Source organism: Hippoglossus stenolepis, chromosome 13 (assembly GCF_022539355.2).
Source record: "Hippoglossus stenolepis isolate QCI-W04-F060 chromosome 13, HSTE1.2, whole genome shotgun sequence".
In the NCBI taxonomy this organism is placed as follows: Eukaryota; Metazoa; Chordata; class Actinopteri; order Pleuronectiformes; family Pleuronectidae; genus Hippoglossus; species Hippoglossus stenolepis.
In genome coordinates, this window is record NC_061495.1 from 6,076,792 (window position 1) to 6,100,581 (window position 23,790).

The window sequence follows — 23,790 nt, forward strand, 5'->3', positions numbered from 1 at the left end:
TGTGTGTGTGTGTGTGTGTGTGTGTGTGTGTGTGTGTGTGTGTGTGTGTGTGTGTGTGTGTGTGTGTGTGTGTGTGTGTGTGTGTGTGTGTGTGTGTGTGTGTGTGTGTGTGTGTGTGTGTGTGTGTGTTGGAGGAATAGGCAGCCTCGCTCCTCTTTTCTGGGGCAGGCTATCAGGCAGGGAGGCAGCAGGGAGGGATAATAACAGAAGCTGTTACATTCTTGTGGTTTCTCTGATTTCAGCATGAGGCTGGGGGGAGGCTGGCTCCGGCTGACTCATGGCTGCTCTGCATGCTTTGTCTCTGTCAGCCTCTGAGCCGGCATGGACTGCTAGTACAAGGACAATACATGACATTTCTCAGACACTTTATTCTAAGACGCATTAATTACAAGACCATGAATCCCTGCATGTTTTAGCACCTCTTGCTCAAGCATCAACCTGGCAACTGATTAACACTGGACGAGCTGCCACCGTGAGCTGCAGCAATGATTTAAGTTCGGAGTTTGTCACGTGAGGGTTGTTCCTCAGCTTCAGATACTACAGTTGCGAACTTATTTTGATAGCAAGTATCTCGCTGTGTGCCGGCTTGTGTTTCAACACAGTTGCAGTTTATTGATTTCTAGAGGAGCTGATAAATTGCTATAGCTACATGAATGTAACAAAGCACTCACACACTCTCATCATTGATAAACTCCAACAACAACAAGCCCTGTTGAAAGACCTGGCTGTGTATATTGGGTGGAAGCAATGGGATACTGTTGTGTTTATGTTAGGGCTGGGCAATAAAACAATATCAATAATCATCACGATCAAGTTTTCATCAATAGCAATACAACAAAATATAATAATATATATATCAACACATGGCTTAAATCAGCTCAAATCAGTCCTTACACATAAAGAACATTTATCGTGAAGTGAAAAGTTTTATCTTGATATTTCGCCCAGCCCAGTGTTCAGTGGAAACAAGGTGACAAAATGGAAGCGTAGAGCGATTTTACAGGAAGTAACAAAATGACAATCAGGTGTTGATCCGGATTAAGTGTGTAAACTGGCGAAAATGGTTCAGTGACTTCTGGACATATAGATGCATAAATACAAACATACATAAAAAATAACACTAAAGTCAAAATTTGCAACATTATAACCATTATAACCAATGATTTATACCCAAATCATTATGTGTTTCTTGTCCTTAGTGGGTCTCGTTCCATAGTCTGGGGTTGCACTAATCTTCTTTTGTAAAATCAGATTAATGTAGAGCTGGCATACCCTTTGTCTAACCTGGTTTTGAGGTTGTTGTATAAGGCCAGCGCTGCAGAGGAAATGCCATCTGCCAAGTTATCACTACCACAAATGCATAACATGCACTGATGCAACCATGAAAAAAAGCCACAGTGCAAATTTCAATTCACACAGCAAAACATTTAACCTGAATACATGACGGCAGCCCAGAATAGCTTGATGTTTGATAAAATGTTTAAACATGCAAATACAGTGGTTTGCATTGTTCCAGCTGATCACATGCCAGTTCTTCAGAAAATAGGTTTAGTTAGTTTTGTAAGCTGCTTTATTGTGACGCATTATTCTGTATGAAAGCTGTGCCAGTGCTGTCAGAAGACAAAACGTCACACACTCAAAAAGCCTGACGCCGGGAGATTCACTATCGGCTGTTTGAGCTATAAACACAGGTATTTTGCACAAAGCACCCTGCCGCCTTTTCATTTGGATCAGTTCAGTTGCATATTTCTGCCTTCACTCGTCAGGACATGTGAAATAATGGACAAATTGCTGTCTCAGTATTTTTGCACTAGCAGCTAACCCTTTTTTTTCTAGTGTGGAAACGTTGTACAAGGTTTGAGGCGACTGTCAGGTGGGCCCACGCTTTCCTGTTTTGGCTCTGTTTACCAACCACAATGTGTTCCACACACCTCGATCTCTTCATCCTCATCGCTTCTTGCAAACCTGTGGTACAGAGACATCCCCTAACACCTCACCCACACTCATGCTCTCGTTATACGAGCCATACAATACATCAGCCAACTGTTTAATCATCAGCTCCAGTGTTGATGTGCCTCTTGCTTCTTGTGTCGCCTGTGTAGCTGCAGGGGCTTCAGGCTGTTAACCTGTGTAACTAAATAGTTTGCAGTTGACCATAATCCTCCTTACAGACAGGTTTGTGTCTATGTATATTTTTTTTCTATCTAGATATTGTTATAGGTCTTCTATCTTGAGCGTTCTTGGTACTGCTACCCACATCCCCTGTTTGTCGTCATTGTTCCCTCGCAATGGTTTGGCCCCCCTCCCACTCATAGGCCCCGTACACACCAGCGATTAACATGTGGTTTTTGTGAGCCAATCACAAACTGACAAGTAAAGGTGTGAACGCACTCAGATCCGATAGCAATCCGATCACGCCAGAACCAATTCGGAGTTTGTTTGACATGCTATGGACACAAACCTGGAAGTACACAAATATTTCATGATGGAAAAAGCGGTGCCATACGTGTAGAAGATGCCAAAAAAAAGAAGATTTTGTAGACCGTGTTGATGTGTAGACAAAAAAGTCTGCTTCCTGCAGTGGAATTTGTATGACCTATCCTGCGTTCTTCATGCTCTACCAGGGGCCACGCCTCACCTGAATGTTGTGTAAATGTTCCTGTTGTTATGAACGTGTAGAATCCAATCTACTGCTGCGTTGTTCATATATGAAAAGCAATCTGGACACATTTTCATGTTCAATGTCTGGAAAGGGCCTCAGAGACGGAAGTGTTTATTCAAGGCTACTTCCACTTTGTGTGAGGAGGAAACAGATAATGAACGTGGCGGGTTGGAATACCTCTTTCACAGTAAGACCTGTATGAGCTCCTTGGTGTATGCAGGCAATGCTAAAGCTGCTTTCACATGATCAGCATCATAATGCTTACTGCGTAAATCCATTCTTATTTTCTCATGTTTGGAGTATTGATCTCCCAACTCAGCACCTGTGTTAAACTTCCTTTTGCAGCAATGCTCAGTTACAATCCATCCCATTTCTGCGTATATGCACACATGCATTTGTTTTGTTGCACCTACGTCGTTATTGTCCTTGAAAGAAAAATTAATTCAGAACATTAATTTAATTTAATCAATCATGGACATTAATTCAGAACCAGATACTGTTGTCTTGTTAAAGATTGTTCTGTGGGAGGTGTGGATGGAAGACCTATACAAGATGTTCAACACATGCATATGTGTGCGTTGCTTGTTCTTTATGGTTTATGGTGTCAGGGGAGCTTTTACACCCCAATGAAGAGAGGCTGATTCACTTGCGGCTTATTGATCCTACATGCTGTTAAACACCCATTCAAACCCACTTGGAGTGGTGGTGGTGGTGGTGGTGGTGGATCTTTTATCAAAATTTAAATAGCTGTAGATCTAGTAGTGCTGACTGGTGGATGCTGGCATCTGTAATATGTTTCCACTGTTAAGTTTGTGATATAAAGATGCTGGTTATCATTACCTCTGCTAAGCTAAGGAGTTCCAGACTTTTTTCACTTCCTTTAACATTATGAGATCGGCCCTTTTTTGGGGTATTTTCACCATTTCCACTTGAATATTGGATGGCTCTTGATGGAAAGATTTGGGCATATTTAGGGCAGTGATATCTATCAGTGTGTGCTATTTGGTGGGACCAGCACCTTTCAATGGCACTGCATCAATGCACCATCAAATTCTCCGGACAATGACCCTTTTTATTTACTCATTGGCTCCATCAGACATGACATGAACTTTGTTCAAGGGAGCTGACAAAGTAAAATTTGTTTAATGTCCGGTTTAACTGATTTGGACATTTTCCACCGCGCATACATTCATGTCCAGAAAACTTCAGGTGTTCAGTGATGTTAGAAATGACCAATTCTTAAATTCTGAATGGAAAAACACCAAAATCAGGGTATTCCTGAATATATTTGAGTTTGAACGTCCAGGCCTCAATCGGTGTAGTATTGTTTTTCGGGTGTAATCTCAATGCGTCTGTTGTCCTCAGCCATGAAGCTGAGCTACTGGGGGCATAGCAGCTAACCTAGCAGAAGCAGGAAGGGGAGGTGTGCTTGGTACAAAACACCTGGCCTCCCTGCTGGTGGGGCAGGAATGTGCCGGGCTGAGGTGGATGCGGGTGGAAATTTGCAGCGTTCTCAGAACACCCCTGGTAACATTTAAAGGTGCCAGTGTCAGCAGGAACAGCACAAAATAAATCTGGGGAATGTGCTACTTTAATCAAACCATCATCACTGTTTCTCTCTCTCAGCTGCATTTTTATGTCTGTGCGTGTGCGTGCGCGTGTGTGTGTGTGTGTGTGTGTGTGCAATTGCTTGTATTGTAAAATCGCTCTGACTAGCTCCACTGATCCTTTATAGCTGGAAAAGTTGACATTTAGTTAAGCAGCTTTTTTACTTCTAAGGAGCCTATTGCAACTTAAATAAACTGAGGAAGTCTGAAATCTCTGTAGCAAACAAATCCAGAAAGTGTCATAGCTTAGTAATAACTGTCACCTATCAATCAGTAACAGTGCTGCATGCAGGTAACAGGGTCCATCCCAGTTAACTCTTGTGAGACGACTCAGAGAAGTAAAAAAGAAAATATTGTGTGTTTTGATTTCAATCAATTATTGAACCAACCATGTGCCTTTTTGTATTATATTTCTCTCAGTGGTTTAACTGCAGGTTGAATTATTTCTAGGGCTGTTGTTGCACAGAACAGCCTGACCACTGTAAATGGAATAGTTGGATGTTACTGTATTTATGGAACACCGGCAAGTTGTCAGATACAGAGTTGGCTGAAAGCAGGATATTCAAAAGTCTCCACCACTGTGACCTCTCTGCTGCTGTATATGTAAATTCAAACCATCAGCTCCAGTCAAATACACTACAGGTGTGTGTAACTGCAAACAATGTAATCAAATATAGGTTTTCCCTGCAAGTTTCCATATTTCCAGATGATGTAACGATTCTTCAAATCTAGACTTTGGTTCAGACCTCGTTTCTTCTTTAATTTGTTGACTTTAATGTGCATTGGGGTTCTCTAATTTCAAGGTTATTATCCATCTTGAGTTAATTAAACTGCTACTTAACTATTACCACGGGCGTGATCACTCAATAGTTGTTAGACCAAAGCTGTCACACAATAAAAGAGGTGTATTGAGTAATACACAAAGCAGCAGCTTTCCTACCTTTATCTAGAATAATAATTTTGTGATCTACATGTGTTAATTGTAAAATGAAAATGAGTTTTGTCACATTAGCCTGCAGCGGTGGTAGCAGGCTCAGGTTAGGGTACTGTGGTTTTACTGTCCCGTATAGCAATACGAGATTGCTGACATATGTATCTCGGTTTTGGTCTCAGTTTCACAATTGTTACATCCGGACTAATTTGTGGACATATTGAACTTTAATGTTCACTATTTAAATAAGTGTATGCTTGTGCGTTTAATATTGTGTCAACTTGATGAACCATAGAGAGGAAATAATTACATGCCTGCCTTCTATATAATCCTGAGCTGCTGTGACAGAGTTTTAATTCAGCCTGTGGGGGACATATTGAGAAGCACAAGGTTTCACCTCAAGAGGTCATATAACCATTTCTAATCTCTCTAAATGATATAAATAGCTGGAAAAGCCAGATGAAACGGTTCAGAGTGACACATTAGGAAGAAAACATGTTGTTGAGTTTCCGTCCTCCGTGTGCATTTAGCGCTGCAGCTGGAGGAAATGCATGTTAGCAAGGTCAAGAGGGGGAAACGAGAGCAGAGGTAGAGAATGGAGAAGAGATGCTCATGTACGGAAGAAGGGACACAACAAGAGGGGGGGTGGGGCAAGATGACAGAGCTGCAGAGGAGGAAATGGTATGAGAAGGCACACAGAGGATCAGGGTAACATGGAAAGAACATAGAAGCTCTGTAAGGGGTGAGGGGAAGAGAGCAGGATGTGGATTGGATGATATTGTAATGAGGACACCATGATGGTTGGGTGAGATGCATCTCAATGACATGAGTGCCGCAGAAACATTGTCCAGAATGAGCTGAAAGAGCGGCTGCAAATGTCTGTCAGCTTCCATTATCATCTGCATCTTTGATTCAGGAGGAATCTCTGTGACTGGTCTAACGTTATAAATGGCTCTTTGTGTGCATGTGTGTACACGTATGTACGTATGGAGAGGGCCGCTCCTTGTCACTGATGACTGTAATTTGCATAATGGGTTAACAGGCCATACTGATGCCTAAAGACAGGAGAGGAAAGAGAAAGAAAGAGAAACTGTTTAAACGAAAGCTGCGATCAAGGAAACTTGATTCAATACCAATTTTTAAATTCCAAATTTCAGAAATGTAGTTGTTACAGGTTATCAGGTGAGGTGAAAAATATGTGTCATCCTCCAGAGATTGTGCTTCTCTGTGTTTACACTGAGGCCATTGTGTTGCAAAGTCAAACACAAGCATGAGTCAAAATTGCTCTATGAAGAAACGAGAATGCACTGATGCAATTAAACTCATCAGAATGAATGAAAAGATGGGTAGTGTTCATAATATTTCAATAAAATTCATTCAGCTAAAATAAGGGGCCATTTTAACATTGAAATATGTGTGATAGGTGTTTATGCATATTGTCTACCACTCACCTTTAGCTTCCTGACTGACTCACCTTATTTGACCCTTGTGGTATCAATGTTTATTCCTCTGTAACAGTAGGAAATCTTTTAAATCCACCTTGTTGTCAGCAAAATTATAGTTTTCAAATTAGGTCTTGTACATTGAGCATATAGACTTGGTAATATTGTGCACAGCAACCTTATCATTGTGTATCAGCCTCTTCTCAGAAAGGAAACCATACTGTAGCAATCAGATTACAACCACCACTATATGACATTGCCATTAGCCAGGGCCACATATGGCCACCCCCCCCAAAAGGAGGTCAAAGGTCAGTCGCTGCCCACATTCCTAAAGCTCGAACTTCCCTGCCACCCCACCTCCCCCACATAGACACATGTTAAATGCTTTGTCTAAATCCATCAGTTACACACAAACACACACACACACACTAAACAGCGCTGTCTGCTGTTGTTGCCCTACATAAGAGATCATTAGGATGGTGGGATGTGGATGGGGGGGATTGGTAGACTATAAAAGAAGAGTGCAACACCAAATATTGGTAAAGAAGGTGTGGTTAAAACTGGTCGTAGGTGAATGGGGGTGAGTGAAGTCCTGTAAAGAGGCACAGGTAGGTAGAGGATGGGTGAGGGTGCCGCGGGGGCACGATGAAAATACAGACCTGGAACAAGATGTCTCTTTATTTCAGATCTGGGACTTGCAGTGTTAATTCCAAGCGTGCGTCTTTCTTTATGAAGACATGAAGATCTAAAATATTACTCTGAATCAGGCCATGTTTGTTTCCGTGTCACGCAGATCTCTTCTCCGTGTATAGTGTGTGTTTTATCCCTCTGTTCTTCTTTCAACATAAAACGCAGAAAGAGAGACAGATTTACATTGAATTTTAAGCAGTTTTCCCCGGTCATTTATAATGAAAACTCACGACGATCGCAAGCTGTCTGCAACATCACACACACACACACACACACACACACACACACACACACACACGCACAGGCAGTGGCACACATCTGTAATTGACCACCTGTTCGTCGATGGCCTAGTTTATGCTTTACGAAACACTGGAGGAGTGATGCACCATTCCTTTGGGAGTCCTTACTGCTCGCCTATTATTTCAATTGTTCCACAGCAACACAAAGGGACCGAAAAAGAACATAAATAGCCCATATTTTCAGTTTCTTTTGAAGGAATTATGGGTAAAAATAGAAATGTGTGGGGCAAATGAAGTTCAGTCTTCAACCCAAATGTGAACTGGGAAAGGCCGCTGTCTCTTGTGCAACTTTCCCTTTTGAAGATTTTTATTCAGTTAGTATGAATAAGAAATATGGGGAGAATCATAGTTCACTATAGTTTGGTAGTAGCTAGCTTTGTGTGTGTGTGTGTGTGTGTGTGTGTGTGTGTGTGTGTGTGTGTGTGTGTGTGTGTGTGTGTGTGTGTGTGTGTGTGTGTGTGTGTGTGTGTGTGTGTGTGTGTGTGTGTGTGTGTGTGTCCTGATTAAGTGGAGCGACACCCAACCTCATGTTGATGTTAGATTACTTGTGTGTGCATGTGTGTGTTGATGAGATGTATTGGGTTTGTTTATATGAAGGGTGTGTATTCCTGTGTACAGACGGGAAGACTGCAGGAGCATCTGTGTTTGCAATAAGCTGAGAGAGCTGGAGGAGCCCACCAGTGAGGGGAAGCTTTAGGGTCAAGAGCCCTCATGCACACAAACTCACACACACACACACACACTCTTGCCTGTTTGTAAGCTCTGCTGACTGCAGGAAGCAATAATGGTAGCGTGTTTCCGGAGTTCCGGAGGGTTCTCTCAGGGGAGTGTGGCTGTCCTGTACAGCTCAGCAGAGCAAAACTGAAAAGAGCACAGCCGAGCAGGAAATTATTGCACATTGAGAATAGAATGCAATAGAGTAATAGAAAATGGTACAGTGAAGAACATCACAGAGAAAGGTAAAACCAAAATTGTTTGAGTATAATGAAATATAACAAAACAGAACTTAAAATACGATCAAAGAAATTATCGTAATCATTTAAAGTCGCCAGCCGGTGGGAAAGAACGTTGTAGAACTGTCAGTGAATGGTTACATACTCTGCTCCTGTGTCTTAAAGGCATCCTAAGCTGGATGGCAGGAAAATGTGAGGACAGGAAAAGAGCAGGGACGGTGATGCAGCCTGTGGAGAGTGTCTGTGTGTCAGAGCTCATCAGCTGTGTGTCCCACAGCTCCCCCTCAGCATGAGCCAGCGTTAGGAGCCGCGTCCCTCAGTTCTTCCTTCCTTCCTTCTGCATGGCTTCGTCCCTGCATCCCTTTCTGCTCATCTCGCTGGTCCGATCGCTCGGCTTCCCAAGCTGACGCCGCTGCGACTAGCATTGCCGTGCATGCAAGCGTGTCGCTCGCATGCATTCGTGGTTGTGTTCCTAAACTTACGCTGTTGACAAATGTATCGATCTCATCATCACATCGTGACCTACAGTATGACCAGCTTCATGGCCAGTTGGATATTACCTGCGAGCTGTCAACCAACACTTCCTGTAATGCTTGAATACACTTCCTGTACTGCAGCCTCACCCCCTGCACAATAAACACCATCCTCGTACAAACCCCACCCACGCTCCAAGTTGCTACACACAGGAGATTGTGAGTGGAGATGGTGACCTGGATTACAGATACTAATGCATTGTCACACACTACACCGCTCCTCCGCTCCCTTCACTGGTTACCAGTGGTTACCCGTATCCGCTTCAAGACACTAGTACTTGCGTAGCGTGCTGCGAACAGATCGGGTCCAGCTTCCATCCAGGACATGGTTAAACTTTACACCCCAGCCCGTCCACTCCGCGTCTGCCAATCGGCTTGTTGCTCCCTCACGGCGAGGGACACCTAGCCACTCAACCAAATCACTACTGTTTGCTGCCCTGGCTCACAAATGGTGGAACGAGCTCCCCATCGACATCGGAATTGACAGCAGAAAGATAACACATCTTCCGCCGCAGGCTCAAAACACATCTCTTCCGACTACACCTTGTTTAAGAAGATGATGGTCTAATAACCATCGTCAACTCTCTTAAAAAAAATAAAAATAAAAAAAATAAAGTTTAGTAACATATATCTAACACTTTGTGGTTTGGCTTTTTTTAAGCTAATGGACTCACATGATTCTTGCTGTTCTGTGTTTGTGACCTCATGGTTGAATGCACTTATTGTAGGTCGCTTCGGATAAAAACGCCAGCTACAGGATATGTAATGTAATATCATTCTGCTGACGTCACTAAATGACAACATAAGCATCCCCCCCTTGTGGCATATGTTTGTGTGTAGCATGAAACCCTGGAGGTGACAGGATGGCCTGTGATGGCCTCACATATAGATTTGTGTACATGCACAGTGTGCACACAATTTGCCCTCGGTCATGAGGTTTGTGCTGATATACAGTGACAAGCAACTCAGACATGCAGTGCCCTCCATAGAACCCCCTCTCGATGCCGGGGCCGTAACCTTTGTGGAGTTATTATGTCTCCTGTCATACTAGATCACCTGAGAATAAAAAGGGAGATGCACGGGTACAAAACCCATTGAAATGGCATATGTTGCCCAAAAATAAATATATATGTATAGAAAAACAGAAGACACTGCTGCAGCTACAAAAAAACCAGACAATAGCACGACTCTGTGTGTGTGTGCATGGTCACAAAGAGAGTTTGACATATATTATTATTATATTATATCTATGTATGCATTATATTTATCAAACCTGAATCACATACAAATGACTAATATAAAAGAATACACCCCATTAAATGTGAACATACAATATCTGCTAAAACCATTATGTCTGTGATCAGACATTTTTCTGTCCGTGTAAACTCGACTTTGAGCCACATTTGAGCGGTTTCCAATCTGGGCAGTCAAAGGAAAGCAGTGAGGCGTGGCGTCAGTAATTAGCGGCTTTGGTTTGTTCTAAATGGAGCGGCTTCAGATTGAGTTATTGTTATTTATTCCCACTGATGAGCAGACTGGGGCCCCCTCAGCCCCTGTTCATTTCCCAACTGATCACGAACCGCTCCAGGCAGGCACGTTGATGGTTGAATGATCAAATTGAAGGTATTGATCAAATTGTGTGCAGAGTAAAGTTGTTTTCAGAATTAAGTGGAAATGAATTATTTAAAAAAATGCATAAATGGCTTCTATATGTCAAACCAGGCTGCTGAAAGTGACGATTGTTTTATTGCATTTACTTTTCACTCTCTGCTGCTGTAGTTCATAATAATCCCATGCTGAAATAATGACACATAGACAGTTGCAAACACTTTCCTCATCGTATAGTGTCTTGTGTGATAGAGCTGTGCTGCTGTGGAGTTTCCACATCTCCTCGTAGGGAATCTCCTACTTGCCTACTCATTGACATTCTTTTCTTATGAAGCAGTCATTCTTTGCTGTTCCACTGTGCTTGTACAGACTTGTTTTACAGTGTTGCTGCCCTCCAGAGAAATCTTGTAGTACTCTAAGTCGGTTTATTGTGTTCTGTGTAAACAGAAGGGGATTTTGTTACCTGTGTCATATAATAAAAATACATTACAGGTAACGTGGTCTTATTTTCAGACTCTGATGTTAATGAGGCCACATTTCATGTTGCTGTTTCCCATCTTGTGTCCGATCCCTGACTTTTGTTTTTCCTCCGCTGTGTCTTGGCCCATTGCAGACCCTGGTAGGAGCGTGATGAGCGCGCGCTTCCGCTTGCCTGCTGGCAGATCCTACAATGTCCGGGCGACGGAGCTGGAGCGAGACAGGCCGCACACACAGGTTGTGTGCAACATACTGCTGCTGGACAACACTGTCCAGGCGTTCAAAGTCAGCGTGAGTACCCCTCCTCCACTCAAGTTTCCTACTGTTGATGCAGAGCCTGTGCGAACTGAAGCAGGAACATTTTTAATTACAATTGTTTCCTCCAGACTGCAGGCTTGCGGTAACAAAGTAAATACCTGTGAGACATGAGGTGTGTGTGTGTGTGTGACAAAATATGTTTCCCCTGGGGTTATGATTTAGTCAAACCTGAACATACAGATATGTGACATGTCTTTTTTACCCATTTAGACCTAAGGTGCTGAATAAAAGAACGTTTTAAAACCTAAGCATTGTTTGAATTGAGAAACCTTCAATTTCTCAGCCTCTGAAGCAGATAGACACATGAAATAAATAACATTTGATAGCGTAAACATTTGGCTCTCATTGTGAATCAAAGGCTTTTCCCTTGAGTTCATGAAAATATTTTTTGAAGGCAATAAAGCTGGCAAACTCTTGCTCCTCAAAGATGTCCCTTATCTACTAAGCCTTGAGGAGCAGGTTAGCCGTCACGTCATCTGGGTCTGAATCTTCTTCAATCTTAAATGAACTTGATTCCCCAAAAGCATTTTGCCTTCCCCACGAGTATGTCAGCAAATCACAATGTCTTTCATCAGTCACATGTCTTGAAAACAATGTCATTATATAAAACATGCACACTTCTCGCCTGGCTCTAAATGAACAATCACACAAATGTCGCACCCGGTCTTAATGTCCACACAAATGTTGTAGCAGCTCTAAATGGCTTAATTAAGTGTGACTTAAACTTACACAAATAAACCTGTGAATAAAGATGCTCCATAAAGCTGCAGAGCCTGATGAATCAACTCATTGTTAAGTCCTCTTCACTACTAGAGAAATCAAGTGATAGCTGTTATAAATTCATTGGAATGCTGCAAACAGGAACTGCCAAAATGTACAGAATCACATTCTTATGTTTCTATAATTGTACATTAATCCAAGCAAAGCCTCGAGAAATGAAAACAGGAAATTGGAACATCAGTATTGCGCCCCCTTCCTCCCTCTCACACCCCCTCCTTCCCTCCCTTACTCACATTACTGTAAGTTTCCCCTCAAGCCCACCTCAATTTAACTTTATAGTCGGTGGGGGAAAAGCCTAAGTGTGTCTCTACATGTTTGCAGACGTTTAAAAAGCAACCCACACTATATACATTTTTTCTGGTGGTACTTTGTGAGTAATTTCTTTGTCTCACACTTGCTTCAGTATTCTCTCCTACTGGTCCATGTGCTTTGATTTCATTGGTCGATCACTGAGGTTTTACGAGCATCCAGTCGGTCACATGACAGCATGTGACCGACCGACACCTTGAGAGGACAGAAGGAGAGAATGTGAGACTGAGTGTGTGTCTTTGGCTGTGTCTGCTTGTGTGTGATTTATTTTGTGCCAGGTCACAAGTTGGCTTGTGACTGGCGTTACATTTGTCTGTCACTTCATGTGATAACACATTTCCTTTTCTCTCTCTGTCTGTCTCTCTCTTTGTGTCTGTCTTGATGTCTGTCTTGATGTCTCCCTCTGTCTGTGAGTGTTTGATCAGCTCTGTCAGCGCAGGGCGGGATATTCCCTTTGTGAGTCAGAAAATACAAATCCTCTAATGACGTCCCCTCTGACAGATCACGTCCTGATGTTTTGTGAGAGTTTGTATGAGTAAATATGCCCCCAAAAAAATGCACAAATAATAATACGCACATTATGTTTGCACTATTCACAATGCAAAAAAAAAATCAGTTTTACTTAAACTGTACCAGAGTAACGGGAGAGAAAATCTCACTGGGTTGTAGCTGGTATGCTTTTCATTTCCTTCCACTCTTTTCTGTACTGCTCTTCCTGTCACTCACACCAAAACTACCTGAGATACAAAGTTTCATATGAACCTTGTGTATATTATTCCACCTTTTATACCAAAAGGCTCCTTTCCCATTGCCAGTAGAGGAGTTTGCCTTTGTTATTTTATCCCCTGATGTTTCATGTCCGATGCCACAAATGCACCAGGTACTAAATTTGCATGTTCACCCAGTTGTCATGTTTCTATCACTGCCGATTAAAACCCATGTCTACTGCAGTCATTTGACTGCGGAGTGAATGCCAGTTGTATCCAATCCCATTGCAGACCAAAGTCAGATGTTAGTGGAAAAGGGTCTTTTGAGTGTGGCCTGAACCTGAGAGGCATTTTGTTTGTTGTGTCCAAGCTGCACTGACTTTGTGTTACTCTGTCCCTGACATGCATGGTTATTGCTTGTTTTCCAGATTACAGACAAGTTCAGTGTAAAATAATCAAGTATGCTAGTCCAGCCAACAGGACTGAACGCGTCCCGATGGATCTGTTATGCACACTCTAGTGTATAATATAATCTCATATGTAATATGAGATAAGAGAATAAGATAATTTATACATGTCTTTGTATAACTAAGTAGTGTTTTTTCCCCCAAAATCATTATTTTGTTGTCTGTTGTTTGTGTGTTTTTTTTTTAAATCTGTACAGTTGCAAAAATAATCAGGATTATCCCTCTAGGGATGGATCTCTGTCTTTGCTGTAAAATCTTTCCTCTTTCTTTACATTCCTCCCGCTGACTTCTCTGCTTCCTGCTCCAGACACCCCCCCTCCCTGCCTCTTGCTGAATGAATGACTCGGTCTCTGTCAGTCTCTGTGACAGTGTCATTGATCAGACCCCTGCAGTAGCAGTAACTTCCTGGAAAGACAAGGCGTCCTAAGAGCAACAATACTTCTATTGATCCTCTCCCTGGCCGACTGGCCTTGATTTTTAGCGGCGAGTGAAAATCCAGAAGAAGTCACTTATCGTCATGGGAACGGCGGCGCTTGTGGTGTGCGGGCCAGGCTTGTATTGATGATACCTACAGATAGGGAAGTCTGTGGCAATTGAAATGATACCAGTATAAAGCACAATCTTGTGTCGCTTGAAAGCATGATAGATGACAAGAAATTTTAAAAAAGGCCAGTCCACCACTGACCCACCTCTCCACCGGAACAAAAGCAGGGTCAGAGGCAGGAGCAAAGCAGTAACCATAGTAACGACTGCACACCACATAAACATCTAGCTGTATGAGCCGTTAGGTAATCAAGTAGCTCCTCATACTGTGCAAGTAAGAGCAGCGAGGGGCAAGGGATAAATAATCCTGCAAAACAGCTTTTAGTTCAGTGTGGAACGAGACCGCTGATAAAATACAGATGGAAGTTGCATGGAAGAAGGGATTTAACAATGATGAGAGCAGTAGATATTTTTCCTCATGCACAATTATGCTTTTTTTTTTACTAGCGACTGAACCCTGTGGCCGCTTTTGTTCATCTGTGGAAAATTTTGCATTGGCTATTACCTTTTGACATTTTGTTCCCACTTAGAAAAAGATTTTAACTTGTCTTCTAGCGCAACTAAAAATGTTTGTGAGGAGGCGTGAGAAGAACATAGTTCACGGTTCAAGTCAGCATTGACTTAATTTAGTGCTTAACTGAAATAAACCAAATGCTTTATAGAAATGTGTGTGTGTGTGCGCTTGTGTGTTTTGTGAGGATGTGTCCTCAATTATTTGTCCTTATCATCATGAGGCAATACAGTCTAACTGTGCTGTATATGATGTAATTTGTAAGAGACAGGATGGCAGCGCGTTCACACCTACCCTGTTTTGTGGGACTTTCTGAGTTCTCCAAACCAAAATGTTAAAAGTGCCTAGAGGGCGGTGGTCTGGATCAACAAAGGTGGTTTTGGTCTGGATCAAACTGAAACAAGGTTCGGTTCATTTGCAGAGTGATTTTTTTTTTTGGGATAGTTCATAGTTTTGGACCAATTGCTCTTTCTTTTCCCTTTAGTTGCCCAATGAGCCATCATCCCAAACACCAGTGCTCTAGCAGTTGACGTGCCACTGCCATGTCTGTGACTGGGTGAATCAAAGTGTAGACTGCAGCCGCTCGGTGTTTGGGAAATTATTCCATTTTAATTACGTGTTAGAACGAGAATCTGTGTGAAAAGCGCGGAGAGGCATATTTGTGTGTGCGCGGTGGGACGGGTGTGGCTGTGGGAGCGCTGTGCTCTTTCAGCTCCTTCTCCATCCAGAAACAGGGAGGTGTCACAGTGTCCTATGGAAAGCTTGGGTGGGTTATTGAGTAGGTAGTTATTTCCTTGGTATGATTTTGTCAGTGTTCGACTGACTCAAAACCAATCTCTGCCTTAAAATATCCAAAAGCTGGTTAGAATGTGATATGGATTGGAGATAGTTATATGCGTATATGAGTGCAGGATTCCAATAATGTATTTAAACTGTGGGTTTGGTGATAGTTGTCATCTTTTGAACATGCACAGAGTGAGACAGGGGGAGACGTGAATAACTCCTCCTCTGTGTGGCTCTCTTCCTGTCTGGACAAGCTTCCTCATGCATTCCTGAATTTCCATCATTCTTTAACACAAACACGCACATGCACCACATTCTGCTGTGTGTCCCGTGGAAGGATGGGAATAAGTGTCACAATTTCGCCACAATTTTTTTTGTCAATCCCCCCAAAAAATCTAATTACTGATGTCCTGGTGGCTGTTCCCCTCTTCCCCTCCACATAAACCCTCGTTTTCAGGGGGTAAAATTATCAGAGCATCTCCCTCTCACTCCCTCTCCCAGTCTCTCAGCCTGTCTCTTGTGCTGGGATTTCTCTCTGTCACCGAGTCTCCCTCTTCTGTCCTCGCTCTCATGCACACAGACACTATTTCAGTCAGTGGTGCTGGTGGACTGCACAAAGAGCGTTTGTTTCAGTCAGCGCATCGTCAATCACCCCTTTTCTCTTCCTCCCTCTCTGTGTCCCTGTGACTCCCTCTCTTCCTCTTACTTTTGTTTTCACTCTCTCTTTTACTTTTTTTTTTCTGTCTTTACGCTTCATGACTTCACTGAGTATCTAGTCCACGAGCTGTCCGCAATATGGAGTTGTCGTTGCTGTAGTCTGTCGTGTAAAGAGAGAGAATGTGTGAGTGTGTGTGTGTGTTAATCCTGGCTCAGTTTAACAACATATAGTGGTTTGCTCCTGTAGTGGCAACGATCACACATTTGGCTTGCACGCGTTTCAAATACCAGAAGAGACTAGCGCCACACACAGACACGCATATAGAGAGAGGCAATGGGTTTCCTGGGAGCACAGTATATGAAGTGCACAGAGGGCGCCCACATCCAGCTTGAAAAGCAGCCCTATACAAAGGGGAAGTAGATGAGACACACACACACACGCACTCTCAGAGATGTCTGTGAGTAGCCTTGCATGACGAAGGATCATACTGGAGTTTTCTCACTTCTCCATTTTGTCTATTCAACCCTAGTTGGTTGATTACATCATCAGACTATTTAGATACTAAAGGGACGATGACAACCACAAGTTGGTTTTCAAGCCATTTTAAAGCAGAGATGTTGTGACAGTTCGATATGACCTCAACGTTTTCCGATTTTGTCACGCTAGAGAGCAAAGACACATTTGAAATACTTGGCTTAGTGTTGATCGAGAACCAAAGGTGTGAAAGACGCACTGTACATTTAATAATTCTGCAACGCTTATATGATATCAGATTTTTATGATAAGAAACTAAGACTTTTGTTTTCATCATTGACATGATAGTTAAGATATAGGGAGGAGAGCATGTGGGGAGGGAAGATACACAGAGGGTATCAGAGTTGCAGAGCTGACTCACACTTAACAAGGCTCTGACAGTAGTAGAACACACACCACAGCACTAAAAGACTGCCGGTGATCCTAGAGGGCTGTCGTGTCAACTGTCAACTATCATTGCATGTGTTCCCTGCGCACACACACACACACACTCTCTGACCACATTTCATCTACACAAGCTGGACTGTAAAAGTGTGTCACCAAGGGAAAGGAAAGTGTTGGATGAGAGCTTTGTGTGTGTGTGTTCTCCCATGGGAGCTCTGATGGAGTTGCACACTATCCCTCTCTCCCTCTCAAAGTCGCAGCGGGATCAGGTGTGAATTTCTGCTCCACTTGTCGTCCCACAGTTTATCCTCTTGCCCTTATACTCTCTCATGAAACAATGTTATATTAATAATCTATTTGATAAATTATTTTCCAGTTTGACATTTCATCCCCTTTTCATCCAATCCCTCGCTCTGCCCTGTCCTGCGGTGCTTCTCTATTAACTCTGTGTTAAAGGGACATTCTTTTTTATAACCTGGTTTTTATTTCTCTTTTCTTGTTTCTATCATTGTTATGACATTTTATTCACACAAAGTGCACAACCTCTTCCCTGATTGCATATTTTAAGATCTTTACCTTCAAATGTTATGGTATTTCTTGTATTTTTGATAATCATAGCTGATGCTCACAACTTTGAGACTTTACAATAGGAACGTATTTTCCTATTAAGATACGTACACATACCTTTTACCACCTGCTTGACCATAGCAGAAGATTATTACATAAATCCTCCTCGTCTGTACCAAGTGAACAACACAAAGCAGCGCTGAACGCTCCCCACCTCAAAGCCTTTTGAAGTAAACTTCAGAAAGTTAAACCCCATCAAGTCTTGTGGTCGTTGATTAACTTGAAATTAATAAATGTCTTGGCCTCTTAGTGTTTTTCTTTCCATGTCTCTCCGTTATACAAGTTTGACCACAGACAGATGATGGTTTCAGGGTTAAACTTTGACAGTTTTCTTTTTGCCCACCCACACGTTAGATGTTCATTTTTGTGCCTGCAATATTTTAAGAGCAATGTAACGTCCCTCGATTGCTGGAAAGTTGTCAGATGGTTTTAAACGCTCACTGAATAAAGCAAGTACCAGAATAGATAAATATGTGAGAATGTTATAGCATATGCGGTTGGAAAGATATTAAATATGGCTCAACACAGGTTAATCTCACATGAGTCTGAACTTTGTGAAATGTTTCTGGAGCAGTGAGTGTTTAAATAATTTAAACATCTGTGGTGGGAAAAGTGGATATCGGCGTTTGAGGTGGTTTAACCGGTTCCCATTGCTCATTCTCGAACTCTTACTGTTCCCTCTGTGAACTTCCACCGAGAGGAGAAGCTGAGAGACTAGAACAAGATCCCGAGATCCAGTTTGTCTGCAACGTAACAAACCGAGTAACGAATTCTGTATTTATTCTCTGTTTTGTGTCTCTTTACTCTGCAGAAGTCGGACCATGGCCAGCTGCTGCTGGATGCTGTCTTTAAGCACCTGGAGCTGACTGAGAGGGACTACTTCGGGCTGCACTTGGCTGATGACTCCTCAGATACACCGGTCAGTGTCAGTTACGTTAAGAAAAGGCTGCCTGTCCCTGTCAATCTGCGTGTGTGTGTATATGAAGGTACATGTGTAAACCTTCAGGAGGACTCTAGAGATGCTCTGTATTTGGATCAGTCTCATAAAATCTGATATATCCTCTCTGTGTGGGTATACCTATCTAGGTTGTACATTTACTGTGTGTGTGTGTGTGTGTGTGTGTGTGTGTGTGTGTGTGTGTGTGTGTGTGTGTGTGTGTGTGTGTGTGTGTGTGTGTGTGTGTGTGTGTGTGTGTGTGTGTGTGTGTGTGTGTGTGTGTGTGTGTGTGTGTGTGTGTGGCTACTGGTGAATAATTTAGCTTGTGTAGTCATGCTTTGGACGTTGCTGTGTCTCTAAGTGTCTCTTGATCAATATTTTACAGCGCTGGCTCGATCCCAACAAGCCCATCAGGAAACAGTTAAAAAGTAGGTGAAATCCACAACACTCCACTTTAACAAGCCAGTTCAGTCCATCGGAAGCAAACATCACAAAGTCTTAAAAGACACTATGCCGATGGAGGGGTGGGGTGAAGTGTTCACCACTTTATCCACCTATGCAAACTTTGTGTTGCTCAGTGCGATATGTGCATGTACACCCCCCCTTTCTCCAACCCTTCCAATCTGGTTCGACTGCCAAGAGGTTAGCCTCAGCCATGTTTTCAAAAAAAAAAACATACTCCTCCTACCTCAAGCTAAATTGTCCAGTACTCATGTAAGTGTGATATAAAATTCTGAATCTGCCTTAAGCAGTGATTAAACTTCATTTCAACTCAACTCTCTTTTTTTTTTACGAGTAATAAAATTTGTAACATGTAGAATTAAGAAGTAGCCCCAGTAAAGATCTGCAGTCGTCCTCCAGCAATGATTGAACTGAGCTTCAACTCTGTTTCTCTACTGAACGATTGAGGATTTTGTATTATACACCATGTAAGAATGGGCCGATGCGTTTGTATAAATGTAGACTTGTAAGAAAGTACACATTTGAGCTACAGGCATTATGCCAGTAGCATGTCTTAATATGTGTGGAAAATGAAAGATAACATGTACATACACATTGTCACAACGGCTGCATTTGACTGTAAGAAGAAATCCAGTCGACTTGTACATTATATAAGCTTACATATAGCTTATACAGCTTACAGGGCATATACAGTTTCTGTTCATGTTTCATTCCACTAACTTCTTATCATTTTTCTTCAGGAGGCTCTCCCCATAACTTGAGCTTCAGAGTCAAATTCTTTGTGACAGACCCGGGCAAACTTCAGGAAGAATACACACGGTAAGAGAGAACTATTGCACACTGTTATGTATACTGTAGGAAGAGTTAATGTATTTCCTTTCTGTAGATCGTAAGTAAACCAGGTAATAAATTGATACTAAGATCTGCTTCATTTTCCCACAGGCTCATTAAAGAAAAATATTAAGCTGCTATGTTTTGTATCAAGGCCTTAGTCCAACCCAGTGTTCTGCAAACATAAGGTCCGCAACACTATACTCTTCATAAACAACATGCAGAGGAGGTGTCACGGCGCCATATCGTCCCTTCTGCCTGGTGTTTATTTCAGCCTCTCAGCCGCGGCCTCACTCCTCGAGTCTTATCAACACTTTGCATGCAGCTAGTAACAGTGAATACTGGGCCTTAGATCTGAGTGAGACGCTACATGCTGCAGCAAGCGAGCAAAACACAGAGTTACTGATTTCTGGTGTTATTATGAGTAGAAAGTGGTTTATTATGAAACTCTGACGGGACAAATTCGAATTCAGAGAGCTGCCACATTATTGATAATTATTAAATCTGTTTTTAATTCCATTTAAACAGAGATGATGTTAACTGGTCTCTTGTTGTTTCCCCCCCCTCAGATATCAATATTTTCTTCAGATCAAGCAGGATATATTAACTGGAAGGTGAGTATCTGGAGCCTCTGTGTGTTAGATGTTGCCATGTGCCCTCATAGGTGATTATTGCACAAGCATTGGTTTCAATTGAGTTAGAGGGTTTGTGACTTGAGGAGTTTATATACAAACAAACAATTCTCACAAGGTCATTGGGCAGTTGTAAAAACACACAACATTCTCAGTATTATTTTTGTCAATGGAAGTACACTATACTCTTTTTCCTCTCTCAGTTCTTCAGATAACTGATAAAACCCACATTTCTGTATCACTATTACTCTCTAAGATGTTTAATTTGTTCTTTTTTAAATGGAACTGTATAGTCTTTTGTATTGATCCAAGGCTGAGTCATCTCTATGTGTGTGTGTGTTTCCGCACGCGCCCGTGTGTTGTCTTCCTGCGGCTTCCAGATTGCCCTGTCCACACAACACAGCCGCACTGCTGGCGTCCTATGCTGTTCAATGTAAGTAGTGCTCCCCGGATACACCCAGTCTACATAACAATGAAGAGGCAATTCATTAGGCCTCTCTGTAGCTACACACGCTGTTAAATGTAATGGCTGTGGTTGCTAGAGTGCATTTATAGCTGCTGCTCTGAAGCCATTATGATTCAATTAAGCCGTGTTGTGATATATGATATTAACTTAAGGGCTATAAATATTCTACGAGATTGTGTCTTGTTTGTTTTTGCAGTTTAGGACTGGTGCTAAGACGTATGAACCAGATACTGTACAAGGATGAATGGGAAAGATGTGAGGGTGATAGCAACCGAGCCCAGTGGATGTTGTATTTCTACACAAATCTGCGAGTCTCTTATTGTGCTTCAGTGCTGAAAGAACAAATAACTATAAATAACATCAATACTTCAATTAGAAACACCCCAAAATCCCTACGCTCCTCAAGCAGTTGGCAACCAAATTGAATGCTGCACGACCCTGTTCTATCACTTTGTGTTTTTCCAAACCCACTGGCTAAAACACCAGCCTGCACCAGTGGAGGTTCAGCCTCGGCGCTAATCTCATCTACTGTTGTGATTTAGCGTTGTGGGTTAAATGCTGACTGGGCCCCTCTGTCATCAGAATAATGACTCCTGACACACTGGTGTGTCACACTCGCGTTTTCTCTTTTTTGCGGCTGCTCATTGTTTTCACGCAGCCTGTTTTTTGCCCCTCTGTCTCTTTCTCTTATCTCTGTTTAGTCTTCCTCATCCCTTTCTGCTTATCCCCCTCATTTTTTTTGCCCTCCCCCACCCCGCTTTCTTTCTGTCCTCCACCTCGCCGGCATTATTTTGCAGGGAATTTGCACGGCTACAGCACTGTATATAGGTCACAGAGGAGATTTGGCCCAGACTACCAACATCATGACACCACTGCTTTTACACACACACACAGCCGCTCGCATAAACACTAACACACAATTACACACATCGTCTGCAGAAAAGATCCATGTTGTCAGTGCCAGCCCAGATTATGAAGATAAATGTTTGCTTTTGGATAAAAGAAAAAAACAGCTTGAAGCAGCTGCTATGCTGCTAATTCAGTTCGCTCGGCCCGAGTGCCAGCGCTGATCAGTCTAAATCCCAAACTAAAGCTTTGCATTCTCAAAACATTACAAATCCCATCCAGTAGACCTACATTCTTCTTTGAAATACTGTCTGGAAACCAAAGCCTTTTTCAGAAATGAAGGTGCTAGAAGCAGTCGATTTGGGCTTTAATTCAGGCTTTTAATTAAAAAATATGTTTTCATCAAACACTTTACTTCACAAGCTGTTTGTATACACTTGCATTGTGTTGCTTTTTTGGGGGAATATTTTATTTTGCTTTTTCAGAAACATAAATATACATTAACAAACAATATATAACCAACGATTGACAGGACAAGTCGACAAGACAACAAATAATTTTTATTATTTGAAATCAAATAGACTCTGTATACACTGAAAACACAAAAGTTAAAATAATAATTAAAACAAAATATATAAATGAGAGTTACAGGGCATCACCTCATAATTTCACCTCAGGGGTCAACCTCTCTATAGGTGAGGAATAAACATACAGTCAGGTTTTTTCTCCATTGTTAATTTCCAGTAAACACATTCACAAACACGTGCACACTTGGATTAAAATACTTAAACTACTAAAAAACTAAATTAATGTACAGTATCTCCCTCACAAATGGTGAGATGGACATGTTGTTTGTGCTCTGTTGGTCAATAGCATCATTATAAGGAGCCTGAGCTCAAGCTAATCTCGCCAATCTGCAGCCCAGTATGGATTTCACATCAAAAGGCAAATAAAAAGAGAGATCAGATTGTCAGCTTGTCTTTGTAATTCATCGTCCTTAACGTTAAACACTGTAAAAGTAATAACCGCTGCATAAAATAAAACCCCAACATTACCCTGGTGTTCTGAGACGTCAGCTATTGACCGTACATATATTGCTCCCTGGAGCCGTGTGCGCATCAATAAGCGGGCGAGCTTGGATTGATTTGTTGGTCGATATGCTTAGGCTACCGGCCGCTAGCTTAGTCCAGGGACTACTTGAGTTAACTGCTAGCCAGTGAGCTAATGGCTTTGGGGATTCACTTTGTGCTTTTTTTGCCTCTGAAGGTGCTGAAAGCTATCGTTTCACTGTACGTCACTTTTTATGGTTTTCTCCTGTCACATATTAAAGCCTCTTGTCATCTTCTATATGAAGTACTCTTCGTAAGAAGAAAAGAGCCAACACCTGAATGGGTATCCTTATTGATCTATAGTTATCATTTATATTTTGACCTGATTATTTCATATATTGACACACTATCGTACCCTATGTACTGGACCACCTTGGTTGATGGGTGAGAGATCTCAGTATGTTAAAACAGATTCTTCTAGCCCTGCTGAAAATGTACAACATGTATTAATGCACACAGACACACTTGTATACAAATTAAATTTAAAATAATGTGGTATTACTGCTTCACACGAGCAGCACTCGGCTTTTAATCTCCTGATGTTGTCAATATGCTTCTGTGCTAAGTGCACTCTGTGTCTTTCCGTGTGGTGTTAGTTGAGGTTTGTGCACGCTCGATACAAAAAGGATTGTCGGAGGCTGTGAGAACATTTTGCAGCTAAGGTGTGAAGATTTGTTATTTCTT

The 23,790-nt window shown here is 42.1% G+C and overlaps 1 protein-coding gene across 4 annotated transcripts in view; it reads left to right on the forward strand.

The window, feature by feature from the left end:
- ptpn4a (protein tyrosine phosphatase non-receptor type 4a) overlaps positions 1-23,790 on the forward strand; it is a 58,680-nt gene that overhangs the window by 10,128 nt on the left and 24,762 nt on the right. For 2 of the 4 annotated variants that reach the window (XM_035173878.2, XM_035173879.2), the window contains exons 2-7: positions 11,339-11,493; positions 18,635-18,742; positions 19,146-19,188; positions 19,963-20,041; positions 20,623-20,667; positions 21,066-21,118. In XM_035173878.2, coding sequence (XP_035029769.1) covers positions 11,356-11,493; positions 18,635-18,742; positions 19,146-19,188; positions 19,963-20,041; positions 20,623-20,667; positions 21,066-21,118 — 466 coding nt within the window. In that variant the 5' untranslated portion in view covers positions 11,339-11,355. The remainder of the gene's footprint in view (positions 1-11,338; positions 11,494-18,634; positions 18,743-19,145; positions 19,189-19,962; positions 20,042-20,622; positions 20,668-21,065; positions 21,119-23,790) is intronic. The other 2 variants (XM_035173880.2, XM_035173881.2) reach the window with 1 other exon arrangement.